This window comes from Lissotriton helveticus, chromosome 10, assembly GCF_964261635.1.
Source record: "Lissotriton helveticus chromosome 10, aLisHel1.1, whole genome shotgun sequence".
Lineage (NCBI taxonomy): Eukaryota > Metazoa > Chordata > Amphibia > Caudata > Salamandridae > Lissotriton > Lissotriton helveticus.
In genome coordinates, this window is record NC_136071.1 from 933,454,277 (window position 1) to 933,479,612 (window position 25,336).

The following is a 25,336-nucleotide window of genomic DNA, read 5'->3' on the forward strand; positions in this document are numbered from 1 at the left end:
AATTGTGTGCTTATTTTCAAGATGGGTAGAGGCTTTCCCTACACGACATTGTGATTCAATTACAGTGGCAAAACTAATGCTCAGAGAAATCATCCCAAGGTACGGTTTTCCAGTCACTATTGAGAGTGATGGAGGAAGCCATTTTGATAACAAACTGATGAAGTTAATTTGCGAAGCTTTGAGCATTGAGCAGAAAATACACTGTGCATACAGACCAGAGGCATCAGGAGTAGTTGAACAAATAAATGGGACAATTAAAAACAGAATTGGAAAAATGTGTCTTGAAACAGGTATAAAATGGACTGATGCTCTTCCACTTGTTTTGATGTCATTAAGAAGTACACCAGATAAAAAGACAGGTTTGAGTCCTCATGAAATATTAATGGGAAGAGTTATGAGGCAAGCTTTTGTACCTGTAGGTAAACAGTTGAGCATAAATGACAGTGCTATTTTGGATTACTGTAAAAGGTTATCTGATATGGTAACTTCTGTGTCTAATCAGGTGGGAACTGAAGCTCAATCAAATGAAAAGGTTTTGACACATGATCTGAGACCTGGCGATTGGGTCAGAACGAAAGTACATCGGAGAAGGAATTGTCTAGCTCCTAGATGGCAGAAACCTAGGCAGATAATTTTGATCACTACTAATGCTGTAAAGTGCAGAGGATTGAAACGTTGGATTCATCCTAGTCATACTATTCCAGTACCAACTCCTGAGAGTTCTGATGTTGAAAGTGATACCACAGATGATTCTGATTCTGAGGCAGAAGGAGTAACAGAAGGTGAAATAATTCCAGATTCTGAAGATCGACAAGAAAGTCGACATCTGGAAACTGTGCCAGTGAATGGAAATTTGACAAGAAAAGACTTGGAAATAATTGAAATAGATTCTGAAGGTGAAGAGAATCTGTTAAAAGGAAAGATAACTGAGGATTCGGTTGTCTCCATTGAAGACAAAGAAGCTGAACAAAAAGAAGTTTCAGACCAGGAGAGTATCGAAAGGCAGAGAACAAACTCTGAAGTAAGGAACAGAAATCCGAAATCTGGGAAGTTAGAGGTAATTGAGGAAGAGGAGGAGAACGAATTACCGAGTACCAGTGATGGAAGACAAAGTGAAGTTCCTGAAGGAGTGAAATTGCCGAATAGAGAAGTTCCTGAGTCAATTGAAATTTCAGACTACGAAACTGAAGAAAGTGACGTGGAAGGTGAAAGTGAAAACAGAAAGAAAAGGACTTGGAAGTCAGAATCAAATAATTCTGAACCAAAGAAGAAGTACGTGAGAAAAGCAGACTACTGGCCTGGTGGAAGATTGAGAGTCAGATTGATCAAAAAGCCAAAAGAACAAGTTGAAGAAATCAGTAGTCAAAAGAGTCCTGGAAAAGAAGTTGGAGTTGGAAGAAAAATTGAAGTGATATCGAGAAAAGGGAAGAGAATAATAAGACCAAACCAAAAATATAAGTCTCCTGAGTGGACTTACTTAGTAATTCCACCTGTTATTGACATATATGATAGTAGTGAAGAAGAAAACGAAATCCAAGAAATTAGTGACAATGATTGAAGTACAGAAATATTAAATTAGCAAAAGGCTGAAGAAAATTTGTTAGTTGACACAAGGTCGAAGAAAAACTGTTTAGTTGAAGAAAACTTATGTATGACATAAGGTCGAAGAAATCTTGTTTAGGGTTTTAAAAAAAAAAAAAAAATAAATATTTTAAAAGGGGGGTGTAAATATAAATTTAGAATTTTAAAATTTATTTTTATTTTTTGAGGCTAAAACTAACCAAAAATGCCTTATGTTAAGGAGAGCACTTCAAAGTGTTCTGTTTTTAAAAGATGCTGTAAGATGACTCTGGTGTGTCTGCTCATTTTAGTTCTGCTCTGGTTGGTTCTTGCTGTGATTATCCCTTTGGAGATGAATAGAGAATTACACAAAGTTAACATAACAAGCAAAGCTCTGGTTAGCCAAACTAAACATAGTGCGTCTGCAAAAGTTATTGATCATCAGCCTAACATTCATCAAGATAAATCAATTGGTGATTTCTCAAGTAATACATTCACAAAGCTATTGAGTGAATATGTTAAGGTAATGGATGCAAAAGACTGTTACGTCTGCGTTAAGTTACCTGCTTCTGTTTCTGAGGGAGTAACATATAATATGCTTCCTCTCACTTATGCTGTAACATGTAGTGTATTAACTAGTTTATTTTATCAAACTGGACGTTTAGAATATTACTATTCAAATTATGATGAAATTTTTGCAAATATTAAGATTGATAATGCTTTAAATAAGCATAAGAAAGCAAAACAAATGAGAGAATTTTTCCTTGTTACTAATGAACTCACTTACGAGTATGCTTACAAGAATAATCTAACATGTAAATTAAGTGCTGAAGGAAAGAAATTTTTGAATATGGTTGAGGAGAGAAGAGCAATTTATAAGAGGAATGAATTAGTCAAGCAAACTAAGTCAGCTTTCTGGCAAAAAGAGGATGAGAAATTAAATGGCAAAATGCTTGAAAATATTGCAATTCACATAGACAAACCAGTTAGTGGAAAACTTTGCATTAGAAGAGATAATACACTTTTTGATAATTATTTTGTAGGTGCAAGTAACTGTGAAGATACTTATCAGATTTTGGGAGGTTGGGGATTTAAAGGTGGAAAAGATCCTATCTTTCCTGGGATTTATTTTGTTTGTGGTGACAAAGCCTACTACAACCTTCCAGACCATTGGTATGGAACTTGTTATGTGGGAATTGTTTTTCCTAAAGTGTTTCATGTTGACAGAGATTCAGAAGGATTGTTTAAAATTCATAATTATGTAAATAGAGTTAAAAGAGAAACTTTTACTGAAGTTCTGGGAGATATTTTTCAAGCTGTAATACCTTTTGTTGGTATAACCCTAAATGCAGGGAGAATCAGAAAATTGTCCACTATAGTTGATAGATTATCAACTGACACAGCTGATGGATTTCAATTAGTGAATGTTGAAGTTATTGCAATTAGATCTATGGTAATACAAGACCGCCTTGCTTTAGACATACTCTTAGCAAAAGAGGGAGGAGTCTGTGGCATTTTACATGTACAACATTGCTGTACATATATACCTGATGAAAGTAAGAATATTGAAATGTACATCAAGAATATTACACAAATGCATTCAGAGATAATTCCTTTAGAAGAAGATGATTTTACAGGGAAACTTTCAAAAAGGTTTCAAGCAATTAAAAACTGGTTTCATAATATTGGAAGTTCAATTCTTGGCAAGATTCTGGCACCTTTGATTATAATAGTATTCATTTTTATTTTGACCAAAATAGGTTGTTTGTTACATAAGAGAAAGAAACAGTTGAAGGAAAAGAAAATAATCTATAAACTAAGAAAAGAAGAAGAAAGAGAAATCGAATTACAGGAGTTACATAGAGAGCGTTATGTTAATTCCAAAGATTATGCAGAAACAGACTTTTAGGTTTACAAATACAAATGAATTTGAATCGATTTCTTAAAAATTTAAATTATCAAAATTTTGAGTGCTGGTGTGGTGATTTGTTAATCACCAGATGAGGGAGTTGATGGAGCGAGATAGAAAACAAAATTTTGTTTAATCTCGTGAAGTCACATTTCCATAACATGAATAATAATATTAATGAATTGTGATATGTCGTGCTAATACAACTTAGATTAAACTTTACACATGGGGGGACTAACATGTGTGCTCATAAACGTGCATAATTGTTGCATCTTTTTGTTCGTGCAAAATAATAAAATAATTTATTGTTTTCATTTTTGTCATTACTAACTGCTGCAAACTTAAAAGAAGCATGTGCTTGTTTTGCTTTTCCTTGTCTGTGTGATGTCATTTCTACTGTTCTAGGTGCATTTGAGTCTCATGGAATAACGGAGACTGGTAGATATAAACGCTGCTTTATTTGTTTGCAATGGCTAGGTAACATTTTGATTAATCGGGTGGGTTAATTAATTAGTAAATCCTGGGGTGGATACAGAATCTACATTATTTCTTACATTAATACTTTTCTTGTGTTTGTTTTATATTAGAAATCATAAGTTGCCTGCTTTTGGGCCTAGTCACTTGAAGTCGCAGAAAAGAGCTGACTTGTAATTCTGCAAAAGTCACGAGACGCCCATTCTGAATTAAAGCGTTTATCAAAGCTGCGTTCACAAAGCAAAAACTAATGTGCTGTCATCATTCTGTCGGACATGGCCAAGGTCGAAAGTGAACATTTTGTCAGCCTTAACTTGGCATCCGCGGAAGTTGCTTGGACGTAGTGAGAACAAATTTGAACATTTGTTGCAAACTCAGGAAGCTCCTGGTTTCACGTGGAAGAGACAATGGTCTTTATGAAACATGAGCTAATGGAACTTTTGGAAAGTGGGTGACATGTCACTTGTCACTCTCAGCCAATGGGACGTCGAAGATTTCTGAAAACTTTCCTTTGAGTAGTTTAGTTAGCGTAGAAAGGTATAAAAAGTCATGCCCCTAGGGATGGGCTGGCTGCTGCTTTCTGACTTTCCGATGAGGGTGATGTGCTGTCGGACTTTGCGTGGAGCACGTAAGAATCCTCAAAGAACTTTACTTTAATTTCAATCTATTTAGCTCAGTTAGGGAATTAGGTTTTAGAAATGCTAAACTTTATATATTTACTTTAAATTTTGATTCACTTACTTAAATTGTATTTTCTCATATTTCTTTACAATCATGCTTGCTTTATTGCTAATAAAATTCAATTATAAAACTATCAACTTATATACCATAATTTAGTAAATAAAATCTTACTTTTGACATACAAGCTGGTCTTGGTTATTCAGGAGTGTAGGTTACTATTAGCTAGATCACGTCGCCAATGGTGGTCATTTAAATGGTCAAGTTTTATTCTAATGACAATATTCTTTCCGCAGATGTATAAATATGTATATAGTTTGTAGATAATGTGTATATAGATTTAATCTGACCACCTGATTCAGTAGGCCCAAAATATGTCAGGTTTATAAATGGGTCCATATTTAGTATAGAATTTTGTTTATAGGTTATGAAGTTGGGTAGCGTTGTTTATGATATATTTTCTATAGGCCGCTGGATCAGTGGCGATCCTAATTTCTCTCTCTCTCGATTCATAGGTGATCAGGCTCCAGGAGGTCCAGATCAGGCTGCAGGAATCTGAGATTATTTTCAGTTCTGGTCAAGATGCGATGAGATCAGAGTTAGCCCTTGTTCAGAGATTTAAATTACTAACAATTTGTGTCTTTTCAAAGAAATTAACTATTTCGCGTGGATTTCATCATCTTTACAGAGGACTGTTTAGGTTTTGACAAAGCTGAACAGTTTTTTGTCTGATAATTCGTTTCTTTTATTTGGTTTGTAATAAAGATGATTTTGATGTTTGTATGTTAGGTTTAAAGTCTGGGTTTAGGTTTTTAGTCGAGATGAGTGTAAGTAGTTTTTTCCATTTAAGCTCCAGGGTGTGATTGCATTGTCTCCCTATTACAAGAGATGGCATACACCAGATTTTGTAACCGGAGCTGTACGCTAAACCAACACGCATTTGCCATGCAATAGGTCTCGCATTATTAAAGTTTGAGCTATTGGTGTTGCATTATTAAGCAATGCTAATAGCTCAAACTTTAATAATGCGGGACCTATTGCATTGCAAATACTTGTTTTTTATTACCTCCAGAACTCATATGTCTAAAGTAGATTTTCCCAGCTTTCTATGAAATGCTGTATCTGATCTCTATCTGGCTGGCCAGTCAGCCGTTTTCTGCATAGTCAGGAATGCCATATTTTTGCTGGAGAGGACATTTTTCCCTTCTTTTCATAACAACCAGAAAAGCCTTTCACTTTTTGGTGCTTATTTGAAGATGGAAGCAGACAGATGCCTTGAGAAACTTCTCAGTGTGAGGTACTAACAACTATTTTGTTTTATTTCGTATACTGTAGGTTCGTATCATAGTAATTAACACATAATATAGACAGCTAATTTGCACTCACTCTCAGGAGGAAGCATAGGTGGATTGAAAATCAAACCTGTGATTTGCTAGTCACACCCACCAGAATCAGCTTTTGGGGGTGTGACTTGCAAATCTGGAAGCATTCATGCAATTGTGCAGCTTCAAACAAATGTAGAATATTCTGACATGCAGTCTGGTCAAGAGGTAGAACTGTCTTCCTGGACCTGCATTGGTAAATATTTCACAGGCACTTTGTCCTGCCACAGGAGGAATTGTGGGCAAATTTGCAAAAAGTGGTGTTATCTTGACACAACAGTTCTAAAAAGCTTCATATTGAAATCAGTAGAAACTGCACTCTCCTTTACAAGGATCACGGGCAGTAGCCTATATTAAGTAAATTCACAAAAACACATTTGTTCTAATCTTAGAGGGTTTGTCTACTATATTTACAATGCACAGTTTATTACTTCATTCTGCCACACTGGCTCTGAGGTCGCTTTGCCGCATTGATTACAGTGTTAGGGCGTGAAGCAGTGGTAGAAGTGGGCGGGGACGGAAGGGCACGGCGTGCCCTTACTTTTAAAATTTAACATGGTCCGTTCCCCTACTTCTTTATTTTAAAAATGCGTCCCAGGATGACAGGAATAGTACAAATGTATTTGTCCAGCCCTGTGTGATGCAGATTGAGGGAAACTTCTGAAGTCGCCACGACTTCAGAGGCTTTCCCCTCTTCCCGTCTGTATCTGGGCCCAGGAGCCTGCCCGACAACCGTGTAGGAGAAGTGTTTCACTGTAGGAGCAATCAATCAGCAGTGAAACAGGCTTCCTTTGTTGGCCCGGCTACTGCATTTATTTACACCTCATTTAGTGAGGCGGCCCCCTGCCTGCACCCACTGTGACCAATACAATGGTCACATCAGGATGTATTTACACACCACCCTTGACCTCATCTGCCTTTTGTTGTGGGGCTCACTCAGACTGACAACACCACAAAGAATTCCTGACAGACTGTGCCCAAACCATGGCGCTTTTAAAAATAAGTATTTACAATTCAATAGGTCTCGCATTTGCGAAATTTTAAGGTAATGGTATTGTTAATGACAATGCCTTTTATTTATCTGTTTTCAAAACCAACACAGATAAAAGGTTTGTAATTTACAATGCCAATAGCTCAAAGTCTCGCAAATGCGAGACATATTCCACTGTAAATGCTTGTCCATGTTTGTGAAAAGCAAACTTTGACAATCTTGTATACCGAGCGCTGTTTAGTAAATTCGCAGTTTAAAGAGCACATGCACAGAAAATCACGATATACACGCAAAAACAGCAAACAAAGCAAGAACTTAGGGGCAGATTTACAATACCAGGCGCATCCCCAGGGATGCGACAGTTATTGTGCGCCATGCCGCCGCCACCATGGATGCGCCGCATTTACAATGCGGCGCACCATGGGCAAAAACGGCACAGATGCGTGACACATCTGTGCCGTAAAAGCGGTGCATTGCTGTAGTTGTGTAGCAATGCTCTGGGGGCCCTATTCTCACAATGCTGCGTCAATCCTTACGCCTGCTTCAAGCATGTGCAGGGTTTTGATGCAGCATGGGCCCCAAAGTGACTGAGTGAAATCTTGTCGATTTCACTCAGCCACTTTTAGGAGGCGTGCATGTGCAGGGTTTTGATGCAGCATGGGCCCCAAAGTGACTGAGTGAAATCTTGTCGATTTCACTCAGCCACTTTTAGGAGGCGTTCCTGCGCCGGAACGTCCCCCCGGCGCAGGAACGCCTCCTTCTGGCGCAGGGCTATACAACGTGACGCATCTCCCAGATGCGTCACGTTGTAAATACCCGCACCATGGCGCATCTTTTGCACCGCCGCTGCGTCACAAAAGTGATGCAACGGCGGCGTAAAAGAGGCGCAAGGGGCTTGTAAATCTGCCCCTTACAATATACAGAGAACACAAGGGGTTTCCATACAATTTATTATGATCTCTGTCCAACAGCACCGACCCTTATAAACATACTCATGAAGCAATGTACAAAATCTGCCCAGACACGTGATCAGCGGTTATTGAACTGGACTGCACATCTATTAATTACACATAGTTTCACTGGACCCGGTTAAAAGCATTAGGCAATGCAGTCATTAACAGCAAAGAAAAAGGTTTAAAAGGTGACAAAAAAAAAAACCAAGGGAATGAACTTTGTCCAGCTGGACTTTGGCATAGGCTGGAAACAAAATGGAGAACACCTATGTTCACTGCAGCTACATGTTAGAATTGGCATATATTAGTCTATATTGATTTAAACTAGTATTTAACCAGTGCAAATCCCCTTCTTAATTACACACATTCTTTATTTTATACATTTTGTATTATACATTTTGTATTTATCATATGTACAACAATACACAATAAACAACTGATAGGATGCAAATGGATCCAGTTTCAACCACTACATACCAGTTCAAGTATAGCCATTTATAATTGTTCAAGTAGACTTTTCACCACAGTCAGCCACCTGACCACAAACTAACAAATTAAAGCTTAACAAAGGATGTTTTTGAAAAAGTTCTGACGATTCACAAAACTACTGTATAAAATAATAATGTATTTGTTTACCTGGCAAACACTCTGGCATTCCATACAGCACACAAGGTCGGACCCCTCCTGCCCCAGGAAACCCACACAAAGTAGTAAGCCATCAGCCACACATTAGGTGAATTACAAGAGTCTTTCAAGTCTAGCCTGCGAAGCCATTCAGAGTCATTCCCTTCTACCTCGTCCAATGGGTAGTGGCTTTGAACAATCCCATTCATTCCATGAGATCAGCTAACCATCATCCTCTCATCGCGAGAAGCCCTTTCTGGCCCTCCAGTGCTCTCCCTCAAAGTTCTAACTCTTTCGACTACTCTGAACTCTTCCATGGAAATACATGTCTTCCAAATCACATCAGGGGTACACTCTTCCTTACGTAATTCAAATAAATAAATAACTTGGAACAAGCTTCCCCTACATCTTAGAGGTATGTCGAGCCTTATGGCCTTTCAAAAAGCTTTAAAAACCTGTCTGTTTACTGATTAGCATGACACTGGTTCGATCCTCAGGCAAGATTTCACATAGCGCCAGGACACCTATGGGTAACAGTAGCGCTCAACAAATGTTATAATATTAGTAATAATAATAATAACTCACCTCATTAAAGCGAGGTCTAACTCGACCTTCAACCTCCCACCACTAGCCTAGTCCTTAAATGTAAGTATGTATATATAGTATTAACAGTAAGTGCATTATTATTATTTGTATGCATGGACGTGCAATGCTGCAACTCCTCAAAACATTTTTTTTTACTAGTGGCAGCTATGCAAATAACTATCCTTAGCTTTAAAACTAAATAAAGTGAAAGCGCAATACAAAAATAAACACGCTGCCGCCATTGCCAAAGACGGCTGGGGGAGCGCAAAACAACGACTGGCTTCGAAGCTGGCATCTCACAAGTGTATTTAAAGTAAACAGTAGGCATTATTAAAGCGAAAGCGCACATGGCGCACTGCTGCAAATACAAACAGGAAGGGTGCAGTTTCTATGCGCTCTGACGTGCCTTCTTCAGCAAGACTGGAATTAAGTAAATAGTGCATCCAACCTCTTAATGAAAGGTAGAGAGCAGGGACACATGTAAGAGGGGCAGTCCTGATGGGAGGTAAAAACAGGAGACAGGGGGGTACTAAGGAGGGACTAATAAGCCTATTAACAAACCAAAGCCCAACATTTACAAAGCACAGTCACAAAACCAATACAAAATTGGGGGGGAGAGTGGATGCAGCTTCAAATCTATACCTCAATACAGCATGTCTCGGAGAGACCGCACAAGCGATGCCTAGGCAAAACCTAAAAATAACTGTAGAAAACATTTGATGTCTTATCAGCTGTTTTCCTTATTTTATTTTATAAAATGGGTAATGCTGCTCTGTCTGTGTTCAAGGATGCGGTCTTTTTAAAAATACTGTTTACCTTTTTTAAGGATATGAAATAAAAAGCAGCCCTAGGTGTCTAGTTCTGTGACACTCGAGCACCAGAGCCACTTGTGTACCCCATCCAAGGTGGGACTGTGAAAAGAAATAGGCCCAGGCACCAAGTCAGGACTGGTGTAATGGGCATCGGGTGGGAGGCATGAGGCTGGAGGGGTGAGAGACTGGTTTTGTTACTGGGGGCTGAAAAACCGGCCCTCAGTAACAAAACCAGTAGGACTGTCCTGCACAATTTCTCACTTCTCACTCTCAAAAATTATGTCACATCCAGGTGTTTATAACTGGGTGTTTATAACTGGGCACATTTGGGTTGTAGCTGAAGGCAGTGCAAGTTTATCTCAGTGGGGCAAAAGGTGTTCGGGGGGCTGGGGGTTAGGGGGGGGAGGGAGATGTGGCACTATGGCCAGAGCTACCGAATTTCAAACTGGAAACCAGAATCAGGCTTCATGACCAGAACAGTCTCCTGAGGGAGCACATTCCCCTACTAGACCATAGAAGGCCTGGTCTCTTAGCACTAGCAGGTGGACCCTACCGGTGGCCAGGGCGGGTTAACCTTGAAGCCCTGTCCACCACAATTCATACTGAAGTTCACCTCCAGTTTTGCAGGCAGGCCTGCACAGCAGCACGCCCTAGATAAGCAGAGGCTTTGTCACTGAGGTCACAGGACCCTTGAGGCCACTCTGCCTCACCCATTGGTACCTCCATTGGCTTTGTTCCAGCAGTAGTAGTGCAACTCACCAGGGATCGACTATGCAGGATTTGCACGCACACCAAACTAAGGGACCTATTTAGGAGGACCTTGCATCATGTTTGCAACACAGAACGTGATAAATGCACAACGCAAATCTCCAAGTCATATTTATGAAGCCACTCATAGCCACTTTGCAAAGATTTGAATAGTTAAATAAATATGGTGTAATGCGACACAGCGCAAATCGCCGCTTTGCCTTCCTCTGCACTAGGCACACTTTGTGGTGGGTGTTCCCATGCACCTCCCATGGTTTTTGATGCACTCCTAGATTTACAAGGACTTGTAAACCTGGGAATGTATGGAAATCTTACGCCTCCCCAAGGGAGGCTCAACAAGGAGAAATATCTTTATTTCTCCCTGTTTTTTTCTCTTTCTAGAGACAAATGGCGTCTGGTTCCACTTATAAGCATATTTGGGGCATTCTGTGATTGAAAACGTATCCCATATTGTAAATGAATTTTAATGTCATTAACTCATATATTGAACCTCAAATAAACGTGTATACTTTGGTTGTATTAAATAATGTTATAAGCTGTAACTGGTCAGGGAAATGGCAAACATACTAAAAATTGGTATGTTGTGCTATTTTCAGCCGCATCTCTTGACTCCGCCCACTAACCCAATCTTCTGTTATTCCCGCCTCCTGATACTCCGCCCACAGTTCCCCTACTTTTTTTTCCCCACTTCGACCACTGGCGTGAAGTGTTACCCCCGCCCCCTTACTTGCAATTATACCCCAACCCCCCTACTCGAACTATTCGCCTCCCTCAAAGTTCAGGTCTAGTTGCGTCCCTGGTAACATACGTTTTACAAAAGCAGGTAAAGTGGAGGCGACAGCTGCCTCGGCGGTGGTAAAACTTGATTTTTTTTATTTGCAGGGAAAATGATGAAGCTAAAAATTGCCAAGGAATTGTTATCCATCACAAATGAGTATTTACGGAAGTAGAACAGAAGAGTCATCAAAATCTCTTTTACATTGTTTCCACTTCATTTTTGGTAGCATGTTTATAAACTGGAAATGCTGTTTTTTTTCTAAAACGTGGGTTCACAAAGATGGAATTTGAGACAAGGTAAACTAGTGGAGTACACTAGGGAAGTAAACAGAATGTTTCCTTTAAAGGATCTTGCTTTACCATGAAGAAAACATGTTTGTACAATTATCGGAGATCAAAGCAGCATCGTGCCCATTAACTGTAACTGTCCTTCTTTTACCTCTTATACCACAGCCGGTAATTGTGGGTGGTTGCGGAAGTGTCTGAAGGAACACATTAGCGATGAACACAGTGTTTGAAATCCTGGCAAATAGCCTCCGATGCCCTCTCAAAAGATAGTGCGTGTTTTAAAAAGCAGCAAATGTGAAGAGCTATGTAATACTTATAGTTGTATTTCATTTCAGAGTGATGGCAATACCAGCTACAGCCATTTACTTCACCTGCTATGACCAACTGCGAGAAATCCTGTCAAGGAAAGTTATAAGCGATGTCAGTATTGCTGCTTTAGTTGCTGGAGCTGTTGCCAGATGTAAGTCATACAATATATGGTGATGAATGCAAAATTATTCTTTACACATAGTGCCTGTATCTCATTAACTACTAACATATTGGTTCCTTTTGTGTAGTCAGAGTAGGGAGCTGATGAGGGACCTGCTACATATATCCTCTCAGAAGAAAAGAAAAAGTGATGACTGGAATGCTAATTTCAGCCACTGAAAATTACTCAAGCGCCATCCCAGTCCCTTATGTGTTTTGCCTGACATGTCATCTCAGACAGGAACCAGCCATATGCAAATTAGCCTACGTCCTGCTCCAGCTGGAACAGTCCAGCCCGAACTGCCATGCCAGGTCCCCTCGGAACAGGAGAGCACAAGAAGCCCAGACTAGGTTTGGGCTAATTAGGCTTCGTCACTGTGGTATAGCTCGATTATTTAGCAAAATGAACTCAGGACCAATGTCTGGGCATACATGTTGCACTTTGGGGCGTGACAGTGTGTAAAAGAAAAAAAATGTGTGGAAGACTTGCAATAATCTCAGCCACTGGTAACGGCTGCATTAAATTCTCATTTTTTGGCCTACCATGTCACCTCAGACAGGAACCAACCATACGCAAATCAGCCTTGTTGCTGCACCACTATGTACTGTCCAGCCCAACTTCCAGGCTGAATCCGCTCTGAACAGAAACACAAGAAACCCAGACCTGTTTCAGCCTTGGTAAGCCTGGTCACTAAGGTGTAGCTTGATTCTGTTGGCACATTATATCTACAGCACATCTCCACAGGCATGCGTGTGCATGGTCTGGCTGCCTAACTGGTGGCTGCACTGTCTTGCATCATGGACCCCTACCTCTCCACAGCACTGTGGAATCAAGAGGCTGATGATGTATGAGATCATGGCCAGTCACAGTTGTGGCTGTCTTTTGGCATCTGAATCACACATTCTTTATGTGCCTCCCCAAGCTGGAGAAAGAACTGAAAGATGAGGGCTATAAATGCATTTCTCTAACATGGTAGTTACAGCGAGTGCCAGATAGTTGCTCGGTAGAAACATCCCCTGCAGAATATTGGGATTAATCTCAGATATTTGTCTTCCCAACTGCCTCACTCCATAACTGTAGGACTGCAGATAAGTGCCTGTCAGAAACCCGTTCAAGGGGCCGCTTGGCAAGCATGAGCTACTGGTCCCAAACGTGGATGTTGAGGCCTTTTACTCCTGAAGTCGCGGGTCATGACTTATAATAGATCCTGAAAAACTGGGCCAGGTTCCCCTTCAGCACTTGATTCTAAGTGGTAGCACAGTCGATCAGTCGAAGGCTTCTCGGGAGGGGTTAGACACAGGGGTGTGAGCACAGACTTACAACAAAAAATACCTTCAGAAGCAACAATAAATGATTGTAAAGTCAAATATTTTCATTTATGAAGAAAGGAATATTTAAAAATAAACACAAAGTGAGATATGGATTCATAAACCTTACACACAATCCCCTGAGGTAAGGGCTCTAGTGTTACATAGGGAGGTTTCTGAGACCCATTCCCCTCTCGCTAGCAGTAGTGGTTATTCCCCATTCACTGTAGGCAATATTCAGATTAAGCCCCACTAGTAGTCTGAGTCTCAAGAGCCCCACCCTGACTCTTTACTAAATTCAAAAGTATTTCAGTGCAAAACACTATATGGTAGTCAAGTTCCCCCTGGTCCGCCTGGCCTATAAATTTGTGTTTTCTGCACCTGCAGGAACTGAACAACAGGAGTCTCAGGGCATGCCCCCTTTGCAGGCACTAAAGTTGCAGTGGCTGTCTCTGGTAAATTCTTCATATGTGGCCTGGGGGCAGCAGTCAGGTGTCCTCAAGTTTCCCACACGCGCTCCTGCGGAGACAGCAGCGGGAGAGTCCTCGATGCTCCTCCGATGCCGGTGAGTTTCCTGGGATTCTCCCCTCAGGTGTGAGTGGTGCGATGCTCCTGGGGGTGGTTTTCGTTCAAGGCTTGGCAGCCTCCTCTTAACGACAATGGTCTTGCCTGGACCACACTTCTTTTCTTGTCCAGTAGCTCCCATTGGCATATGTGGTCACTGTCCTCACTCTGTACACGGAATATGGTCTAATCAGCACAGTAGCAATCTTCATTGTGGCTGCACTTGGCATAGGAGCTCACCGACTTCACTCCGCACACAGGCTAATTCTCAGTCGGCACAGCAGTAATCTTCATGGCAGCCCTACCTGGCATACTGGGTTGCTGACTTCCAACCTGCACATGGGCAATGTTCTGATCGGTGTAGTACAGTTCATGGCAACCGCTGACCTTTCCCTGCACACAGGCAATCACCCAATTGGTGTTGCAGCTGTCTCCTCACACCTTGGTTTAGGGATCCAATCGCCAGGATATCTCAATGGACATTGCTTTCTTCAGCCCTCCGGTTCCACACAGGGCACACTGGTTTTGGCAATCACGCAAGCACTGACGCTCCAGGAGCATGTGGTCTTGGATTTCTTGATTGATGTCCCTCGCCCAGCTGGGTCCGCTTCAGTACTGCTATACATTGAACATAGAGTAAAAGCGGTGTTAGATTTGGGGGTCTCTAGTTGGCAGAGGTAGGTACCTTTGACCAAATAGGGACCGTTGCGTCTAGTCAGGGTAAGGGGGTACACTCCTAAAATAACCCCTGCTCACCCCATTGGTAGCTTGGCACGAGCAGACAGGCTTATCTGTGAGGCAGTGTGTAAAGTATTTGAGAACACATACAGTAACCCAGTGACAACACTACAGCTGGACACCACACAAATTGTAGTATAAAAATCCACAATACATGGTAGAATTCGCTTAGTTCTCTTAAGATGTAAAATGCGACACTTTGAGTCAATGTACCTTAGGATGCGTAACGCTATACAACGAAAGTGTTGCAGGGAAAGTGATGCGTTGATTCCTTACACGCAAGAACGTTGATGGGTCGGGTCCCTACTAATGCGTAGGGGATGCGTCGGTTCTTCTCAGCGTGGGGAGGTGATGCGTTGGTTTCTTACTGTGCTTCAGTGGCGAAGCGTCTCGCAACGCCGTGATACGATGAACATCCGGTGCAATGAACAAGAAATGTGTCTTCTTCTTGATGCAAGACAATGCGCGCACGCCCGTTAGCCGGGCGGCGCCTCAACGATTCTTCTAACCAGCGAACGGCCCTGCGACACGCTTCCCGGTGATGAATCGGCATCTGATGCGACTTCGATCCTCTTCTCTGGAGATGTGAGGCGCTTCAGCAATGATGCGACAGCTTGCAGCGGCGACATGCTTTCCCAGCGATGCGATGACAGCGGCTGCGGCGCGCTTCTCCGATGATGCGGCGGCGTCTGGTGCGACGTCGATGCTCTTCTCCGGCGATGCGAGGCGCTTTCGGGCTGTGAGCGACTGCGGCAGTTCGGCGACCCGCTTCTTCTTCGTGAGTCGCGCTTCTAGCTCCTTGCGACACTCAGTCTCAAAGAAAGCCCAACACAACTGCAGGCACTTCCAAAGAACTCTTGGGGAGCTGGTGGGTGAAGTCTGTTGTCCCTGAGACTTCAGCAGGAGGCAAGCTCTATCTCAAGCCCTTGGAGATACTTCACAAGTTGAATGAAAGTAGCACAAAGTCCTTTCTCCTCTCTTTGGCAGTCAGGCAACCACTGCAGGCTAATCCCTCAAGCTTAGGGATAGTCTCTCCTCAGTCTCTGTGGTTCTTCTCCTCAGCAAAGGTTTCTTATTGTTTCCCAAAAGTGATCTAAAGTTCTGGGGTCTGGGTCCCCCTTTTTATACACAGTTTATCTTTCTCCTGCCCATGTCACTCATATTCTAGACAAGGAGTACACAACCTAGCTGTGGGAGGCTTGGATGGTTAGACAAGAAAATACCTACTTTCTAAAAGTGGTATTTTCAAACACAGAATGTTAAAACCAACTTCACTAAAAGATGTATTTTATCATTCTGAGTTCAGGCATACTAAACTCGAATTTCTACCTGGTTCCTTGAGTCAGTTAGGAATATAAAATGTAATAATCAAACTGCCCGTTCTGGCCTATGGGAAACAGGTAACCTTGAAATAGTGAAAAACGAAAATGGCTGTAATTCACTTTTAGGACATGTCACGCACACCAGGGCATGTCCTACCTTTTACCTACAATGCACCTTGCCCTTGGGACTACCATAGGGGTGACTAATATGCAGAAATGGGAAGGTTTAGGGACTTGCAAGTGGGTGCACTTGCCCAGTCAACATGGCAGTACCAGACTGCAGACAGGCTCTGCAATTGCAGACCTGAGACACACTTTTACAGGCTGCTTCTGTGGGTGGCACAACCAGTGCTGCAAGTCCACCAGCAGCATTTGGTTTACAAGACCCAGGCACACTCAGTGCCTGTACTAGGGTCTGACAAGTAAACCAAACGAACCAATCATGGAATCACTAATCCATACATCAATTTACCATAGGGAGCACTTGCACTGTGACACTGGACATGAGTGGCACAGTGCCCAAAGCATCTACAACCAGCAAAAACACATGAGGCAACAGCAAAGAATGGAAGGGAGACCCATGCCAAGGTGCCAGGTCTAACACGTGTCCCCTCCAGCGGAAATGTAGGGAGAACTACCCTACCTCCTGGGAGTTCTCATCTCTAAGGCGGAAAAATCTTGACAGACCATCAGCATTGGTGTGTTCTGTACCAGGGCGGTGTTCCACCGTGAAATCCATCCCCTGTAGGGAAATGGACCACCTCAACAGCTTTGGATTCGCACCCCTCATCTTCATCAACCATCTGAGGTGCCTGTGGTCTGTCTGAACCCTGAAGTCAGTCCCAAACAGGTATAGTCTCAGCTTCTTCAGTGCCCAGACCACAGCAAATGCCTCCCGCTCAATCGCACTCCACCTCTGTTCCCGTGGAAATAACATTCTACTGATGAAGGCTACGGGTTGATCTAGGCCCTCCTCATTTATCTGTAACAAAACGGCCCCCACACCATGCCCTGAAGCTTTTGCCCTAATGATAAACTCTTTTGAGAAGTTAAGGGTCAGAAGCACGGGCGCCCTGCACATGGCAGCTTTCAGGGCCTCAAAAGCTTACTGACAGGTTTCAGTCCAAATCACTCTCTTGGGCTGCTTCCTGGAAGTCAGCTCTGTCAAGGGTGCAACGATGCTGCCATACCCCTTGAAAACCTCCTTTAATACCCAGTGAGTCCTAAAAAGGCTCTCACCTTGTCTGGGTCTTGGGGGGCTCCCAAGCCAGGATGGTCTCAATCTTCGGCTGTAGGGACGCCACCTGGCCGCTCCCAACCTGGTGTCCCAAGTACATCACGGAACCCTGCCCGATCTGGCACTTACTCGCCTTGATCGTGAGGCCTGCCCTCCGCAGCACCATCAACACTTCCCAAAGGTGGCGCAGATGTTCTTCCCAACTGGTGCTGAACACTGCAGTGTCATCCAGGTAGGCGGCACTGAACTCTTCCAGTCCAGCCAACACCTGGTTGACCAACCTCTGAAAGGTGGCAGGGGCATTCTTCATCCCAAAAGGCATGACCCGGAACTGGTATTGCCCATCTGGTGTGGAGAATGCTGACCTCTCTCTTGCCCCGTCAGCCAAGGCGATCTGCCAGTACCCAGACGTTAGGTCAAACGTGCTGAAGTACAAGGCAGCCACTAACCGATCGATGAGCTCATCAGCTCTGGGGATGGGGTGCGCGCCAGTCCTCGTGACTGAATTGAGTCCTCGGTAGTCCACACAGAACCGGAGTTCTGGCGTGGCACCCGGTGTGGCAGCCTTTGGGACCAAGACCACTGGGCTGGTCCAAGGACTGTTAGAGGACTCAATCACCGCTAATGCAAGCATCTTGGAGACCTCCTCCTTGATGCAAGCTCTCACCCTGTCATTTACCCTGTAAGTTTTGTGCTTCACAAGAGGACTATCTCCAGTGTCCACGTCATGTATGCGCCAATCAGTGACGGTTATCAGTGAGAACAAATCAGAAAACTGTCCCAGCAACTGGCGGCAGTCATTCTGTTGCTCAGGGGTCATGGTGGAAGATAGGTTCAATCCATCCACTGACCCATCTCGCTCTGTCGCCAACAAGAGGTCAGGAAGAGTCTCAGTCTCCTCCTCCATTGCATCATCTGTATTTAAAAGCATGCCCACTTCGGACCTTTCCAAGTGGGGCTTCAGGCGGTGACATGCAGGACCCGCAAGGGGTTCGTGGACGACCGCAAGTCCACCAAGTAGGTAACAGGACTCTTGCGCTCCACCACCTCAAATGGTCCGGTCCACTTTCCTTGGAGTGCACATGGCTCCTCTTGGGCCATGACCCACACTTTCTGACCAAGCTGAAGCTCTACCAAAGTGGCATTGTGGTCGTACCACTGCTTCATCTCCTCCTGGCTGGCTTCTAGATTTGCCTCAGCGAGTTGCCTGAAACGCCTAGTCTGGTTCCTGAAGGCCAGCATGTAGCTATATACATCCTGGGTAGGTTTGCTGGCACATCGCTCCCATCCTTCCTTGACCAGACTCAGAGGTCCTCTCACTGGGTGTCCATAGAGAGGCTCAAAGGGGCTGAATCCTAGAGATTTCTGAAGCACCTACCGGTATGCAAACAGCAGGCATTGTAAAAGGACGTCCCACTTAAGCCTCATAGGTTCCTCAAGACCCATAATCATGCCTTTTAGGGTTCGCTTAAACTTCTCAACCAACCCATTTCCTTGGGGGTGGTAAGGAGTGGTAAACGTGTAGGTTACCCCACACTCCTGCCACAGGGACTTTATATACTTAGAAATGAAGTTTGTACCTCGGTCAGACACTACCTCTCTAGGGAATCCCACTAGTGAGAAAATTCGCATCAGTGCCACCACGGGGGCCGTCACTGTCCTCAGAGGTATGGCTTCCGGGTACCAGGTGGCATGGTCCATCAAGGCCACGATGAACCTGTTACCCATGGCTGTCTTGGGGTCCAGTGGCCCTACAATGTCAATACCCACCCGTTCAAAGGGGGTGCTGACCACAGGGAATGGCTGGAGAGGAGCCTTCTGCTTCCTCCCACTATTTCCACTTGCCTGGCAAGTCTGACAGGTCCTGCAATGAGTGTCTGAACTCTTGCGCATTTGGGGCCAATAAAAGTGGATGACAAGCTTCTCAAAGGTCTTGTCCTGCCCCAAATGTCCTGCCAAAGGCACATCATGAGCCAGCCCCAGTAGGAAAGCTCTGAAGCGCTGGAGTACCACCAGCACACGGGCTGACCCAGGCTCAGCAACCTTAGGCTCACTATACAGGAGACCGTTCTCCCAGTAGATCCAATGTAATCCAGACTGATCACCTCCTGCATGGTCTGCAGCCTGCTGCCGCAATCCCACAAGTGAAGGGCATTTCTTCTGCTCCTTGCAGAATTCTTCGCTGGAGGGTCCTCCTTCCTGCTGCCAATGAGTCAGCTCAGGCAGGTACCCCAGTTCAGCTCCCTGTTCCCCTGTAGGCTCCAGGGCATCTCCATCAGGGTCTGCCTCCTCCTGGACCATGGGAACTTCGGGGGCCATTTTTCCGCACCCCCTGCCTCTTCTCTTTAAGGCAGACACCTGGGCCCCCCTCTCAGGCTCCAGGTCCTTTTGAACACCCTTACTGGCTGCCATGGACCGTGTGGTCACACATACCAAGTCAGGCAGGCCCAACATCTCCAAATGAGCACTTCGCTCCACCTTAGCCCAAGGTGAGCTCTCCAAATCGTTCCCTAACAAATAAAACAGGCATGGCTGGCCTCACAGCTACTTGAAGAGTACCAGAGACCCCTCACCCCATTCAAAGGGAACTTGAGCCACCTTGCAGCGGCTCTCTGTGTTGTCAGTGGCAACAACTGGGTAAAATGCATTGGGGACTACCTGCTCTTCAGACACCAGGTGACACTTGACAGCTGTCACACTGGCTCCTGTGTCTCGAAGAGCCTCCACTCTATGGCCATTAATGGTCACCCACTGCCTGTACTTAGTGTTATCAGGCAGTTGGGTCCTGGGGACCACCTCACAGTCTCCTAAAGAGACAAGGGACATCTCTGTGGGACCCCACCCACCTTGGACACCCCTCTCCCCCCCAGGGCTACACTCGCCATCTGCTGGGATGGAGTACCAGTGGGTTCTGTCTTTCCAAACTGTGGGCACCGGGGATCAACACACTTATGGCCCACTTCACCACATGTGAAGCACCTAAGGGGACCCCTGGGAACAGGACTACGTGTCGGCCCCATGCTTCTTCTCAGGAGGAGGCAGGGAACCCTCCCCTTGGTTCCCGTGGGATTTACTTTGGGGGCCTTTCTGGAACTCCCTCTGTTTACCCTTGTCCCCCCCAATCTTCTGCTGGGGACCGTGCCCACTCTTGGCTGAGTCTCCCACGTGACCCTTGTGAACCCGGGTGCTCACCCAGTGGTCCACCTCCTCAGCAAGCTTCCTAGGGTTAGTCAGCCTGCTATCAATCAGGTGCTGGCGTAGCTCTGGAAAACAATTACTTGACAAGTGCTCCCATGCAATTAAATCAAAGAACCCCTCAAAATCATTAACTTTGCTACCCTTCGCCCAACCCTCCAATGCTCTGCAAAAGAAAGTTACATATTCTACCCATGTGCTTGACTCCAACTTCTTGCAATTTCTAAACCTCTGTCCATACAATTCAGGAGTCAACCCATACCTGGACATCAATGCATCTTTCATGTGGCTATAAGAATTATGGACTTCAGAGGGCAAGTCTAACAGTGTATCCCGCCCCTCACTAAGGAACCGCCCCTACAACCCCGCGACCCAGTCCTTCTCAGGGACCCAGGACCATGGCTACCTCATAGGCTTTAAACCACTTCCCAATGTCATCATTCTTATAAAACTCTTTTACCACATCTTTAGGAATATACACTCTAGCTTCCACAGACATTGACGGTGTGCTGCCATCAGAGGTAGTAATCTCTAAGCTTCTAGCTTTCAATTCCCTATTCCTCAAACTTGTCTCATGCTCTAACTGAATCCTCTTTTCTTCTAGGGCCAATTTCCTAATTTGCAACGCCAATTCTAACTACCCACTTAACTTGAGCTTGGTTAGCTCCATCTCATGCATCCTACACTTTTTCCTGTCCTCCAACTCTTCTGGGCACAGACCTTTTGCCAGAAACACTGCTATCCGCTGAAGAGGTTGCTCTCCTCCACCTGGACCCAATGGCTCATCCAGCTGCTCATCTGCATTATCAGCCCCCTCCTCATTCTCAGGGGTATTACTTGCTTCGACCCAGGCCCTCAGCGCCTTTTGGAACTCATCCTTCTCTGAGAGACCAGTGATTGCAATTTTAAATTTCCTGCAGAAGTGCTTTAGCTGTTTTACATTGTAGCATTCTAGTTTGTCCTCTTCCCAATCAAAATCAACAGATGCTATGGATGCTGCTTTCTCCATGGTGGTTAAACTTGGCAGTTCTTTGCAAAAATAGGAAACCCCAGAAAAAACAATCTACCAAAGTATGTGGTTGCATTTCGTCTGCACTCACTAGTAGTGTTCACTAATCACTGTATATGAGTCACAAATGCAAGTCCTCCCCACTGACCACCAATGCTTGATTTTGGGTTCTCTAGTTGGCAGAGGTAGGTACCTTTGACCAAATAGGGACCCATGTGTCTAGTCAGGGTAAGGGGGTACACTCATAAAATAACCCCTGCTCACCCCCTTGGTAGCTTGGCACAAGCAGACAGGCTTATGTCAGAGGCAGTGTGTAAAGCAATTGTGAACACATACAGTAACCCAGTGACAACACTACAGATGGACACCACACAAGTTGTAGTATAAAAAAAAGTATTTTTATATACACTTAACACAAGACCACAAACAACAAAAATCCACAATACTGTACTTAAAATGGTAGAATTAGCTCAGTTCTCTTAAGATGTAAAATGCGACACTTTGAGTCAATTTAGCTTAGGATGCGTTACGCTATACAACCAAAGTGTTGCAGGGAAGGTGATGCGTCGGTTCCTTACATGCAAGAACGGTGATGCGTTGGGTCCCTACTGATGCGCAGGGGATACGTCGGTTCTTCTCGGCGTGGGAAGGGGATGAGTCTGTTTCTTAGTTCGCTTCCGTGGCAATGTAACTCGCAACGCCGTGATGCGATGAAGATCCGGTGCAATGAACAAAATGGCGTCTTCTCCTTGATGCGACATGATGCGTGCATGCCCGACGGCTGCACAGTGACTCAACGATTCTTCTGAGCCGCGACAGGCCCTGCGACACGCTTCTCGGTGATGCTGCAAAGTCTGATGCGACAAAGTCTGATGCGACGTCGATCTTCTTCGCCGGCGATGCGAGGCACTTCGCCAACGATGCGACAGCTCGCAGTTGCGACACGCTTTCCCAGCGATGCGATGACTGCGGCTGTGACATTCTTCTCCGATGATGCGGCGGCGTCTGGTGCGAAGTTGATCCTCTTCTCCGGCGGTGCGAGGCGCTTTTGCGTTGTGAAGCGACTGCGGCAGTTCGGCGACTTGCTTCTTCTTCGTGAGTCGTGCTTCTAGCTCCTTGCGACACGCAGTCTCTCAGAAAGCCCAACACAACTGCAGGCACTTCCAAAGAACTCTTGGGGAGCTGGTGGGTGAAACTGTTGTCCCTGAGACTTCAGGAGAAGGCAAGCTCTATCGCAAGCCCTTGGAGAGACTTCACAAGTTGAATGAAAGTAGCACAAAGTCCTTTCTCCTCTCTTTGGCAGTCAGGCAACCACTGCAGGCCAATCCCTCATGCTTAGGGATAGTCTCTCCTCGGTCTCGCTGGTTCCTCTCCTCAGCAAAGGTTTCTTCTTGTTTCTCAAAAGTGATCTAAAGTTCTGGGGTCTGGGTCCCCCTTTTTATACACAGTTTCTCTTTGTTCTCTGAAGACAGAGAGGCCTTTGCCTAGTCCAAACCAGTTCTGGTCAGTCCTGGAGCACTTTGTTGATAAGACCCCTTCTTTCCTTTCACAGAGCTGGTCAGGGACATCAGAAGCACCTGAGGAGGTGGAGCAAGCATTGTGGAGGGAAGGCACCGCCCTATTCAGGTCCCAGGTGCAACTCCTCCCTGCCATCTGCATGCAGATCTCCTTATTCAGCACTGTGCTGACTCACCCTGTCTCCTGGAATCCCCCAGCCCATGTCACTCAAACTCCAGACTAGGAGTACACAACCTAGCAGAGGGAGGCTTGGATGGTTAGACAAGAAAATACCTACTTTCTAAAAGTGGTATTTTCAAACACAGAATGTTAAAACCAATTTCACTAAAAGATTGGCAAGTGGGTGCACTTGCCCAGTCAACATGGCAGTACCAGACTGCACACAGGCTCTGCAATGGCAGACCTAAGGCACACTTTTACAGGGTGCTTCTGTGGGTGGCACAACCAGTGCTGCAAGCCCACCAGCAGCATTTGGTTTTCAAGCCCTGGGCACACCCTGTGCACTGTACTAGGGTCTGACAAGTAAACCAAACCAACCAATCATGGAATCACTAATCCATACATCAATTAACCATAGAGAGCACTTGCGCTGTGGCACTGGACAGCAGTGACACAGTGCCCAAAGCATCTATAACCAGCAAAATCACATGAGGCAACAGCAAAAAATGGAAGGAAGACCCACGCCAAGGTGCCAGTTCTAACAAGCGGCAGAACCTGAGGGCCTGCACCCTGCAAATCTATCGCCCCAGTGGATCCACCCAAATTTGATTGAACTATGATGGGTCACTATGGGCTAAAATTGCAACCCCACATGTGTGTGTCCCTTGAATTGTCCCCCCCCCCATTAGTCTGTAGCCTAAATTCTTTAACAGGTCTTTTCGTGCCTCCTCTAAATGGAAAAAAAAGTTGCCATAACACACTAGCATTGCTCTTCGTTTTCAGACTCACTCTGTGAATGTTTCTTCAGCATTAAAGGGAATCGGTGGGCTCGCTGAATTTCCAGATCCCAGTCCTATTTGGATCGATCCGGGAATGCGCCTTTCAGTAGATCCACCTTAAAGGCTCTGGGGTTGCCTCCCTCCACTCCTTCTGGAATCCCAAGAAAGAGTAGATTGTTCCTCCGCTGATGATTTTCTTGGTCCTCCAACTTAAGCATAACATCAGACATGCCTTGCTCCATGAGAGGCATTCTGCACTTTCAGAGATTCTCTAGGGACTCTGCTCGACCTTCCACAGTTGTTAGTCGGTCAGCGATCTCTCTGCAGGTTTTATTTAGTTTCCGGATTCCCCCGTGTAACTTTTTGGAGGCAATTCTTACCGACGACGTTTATTCAGGGTTTCCTCCTGCATTTACTTGATAGACAAAAAGATGGTAGTGAGTGGGGGCTCTTTAATCAGAAGGTGTTTTAGTGTTCGGAGTATCGTCATCGTTTAAGCCATGCACCTGAACTATTAACTGGGTATCTGAATAATCCCATTTCAACTGCTGCCAATGGTTCCTAGTTTTACTCCCTTTTCTTTTTCTTAGAGGACTTTTTCCTTTGAGTTAGTCATAAATCTTCAGTTTAAATGCTGCTATTAGAGTGCGAGAGAACATCATTGCTTAGGGAGGTACTGTCTTGCTTGGAGGAGTCCGAGCTGTCTCTTAATGAGAGAAAACTTTCTCCTGGCAGGTTGGGGGAAAGGGCTCCCCCTTGTTGATGGCTGGCACTGGATGGCCCAGAACCTATAGGTGTGTTAGACTTCATTGTATCAGTATCCGTAGTCTCCCCTCCCCCCTCACCGCCATTTGCTCCTTGCATTGCAGTATCACCAGGTATCCCTTTGGTACTGCTCATGGGCTTATTCAGGGTTGTCCTGAGTGACCCAAGCTTCAGGGAAATGTGGGGGAAGAGTCGGCTCGGCATGTGATAGTGCTGCCATGGCTATTCCCCGCTCCTTCACTAATTTAACTGGTTTCACTGACTTCCGTCACAGGAAACATGGAGGCACTATCCTCCTCTATCTTTGAAGTGCCATTTTAGGGGTCCACTATGGGGGGGTGAGGGGAGCAACTAGAGATGCAATAGAAGGTTGTATAGACCCACCTTCCGACTGTGCTGAACAGTCTATTGCCCTCAGCAATGCATTGTTCCCTTGAGTCTCTCGTTTGGCTGTACCGGGACCCTCGCCTTGC

The 25,336-nt window shown here is 44.8% G+C and overlaps 1 protein-coding gene across 2 annotated transcripts in view; it reads left to right on the forward strand.

Moving 5' to 3' along the window:
• The window catches only part of SLC25A40 (solute carrier family 25 member 40), a 389,459-nt gene that overhangs the window by 189,666 nt on the left and 174,457 nt on the right, over positions 1 to 25,336 (forward strand). For both annotated transcript variants that reach the window (XM_078663592.1, XM_078663593.1), the window contains exon 6: positions 12,137 to 12,261. In XM_078663592.1, coding sequence (XP_078519718.1) covers positions 12,137 to 12,261 — 125 coding nt within the window. The remainder of the gene's footprint in view (positions 1 to 12,136; positions 12,262 to 25,336) is intronic.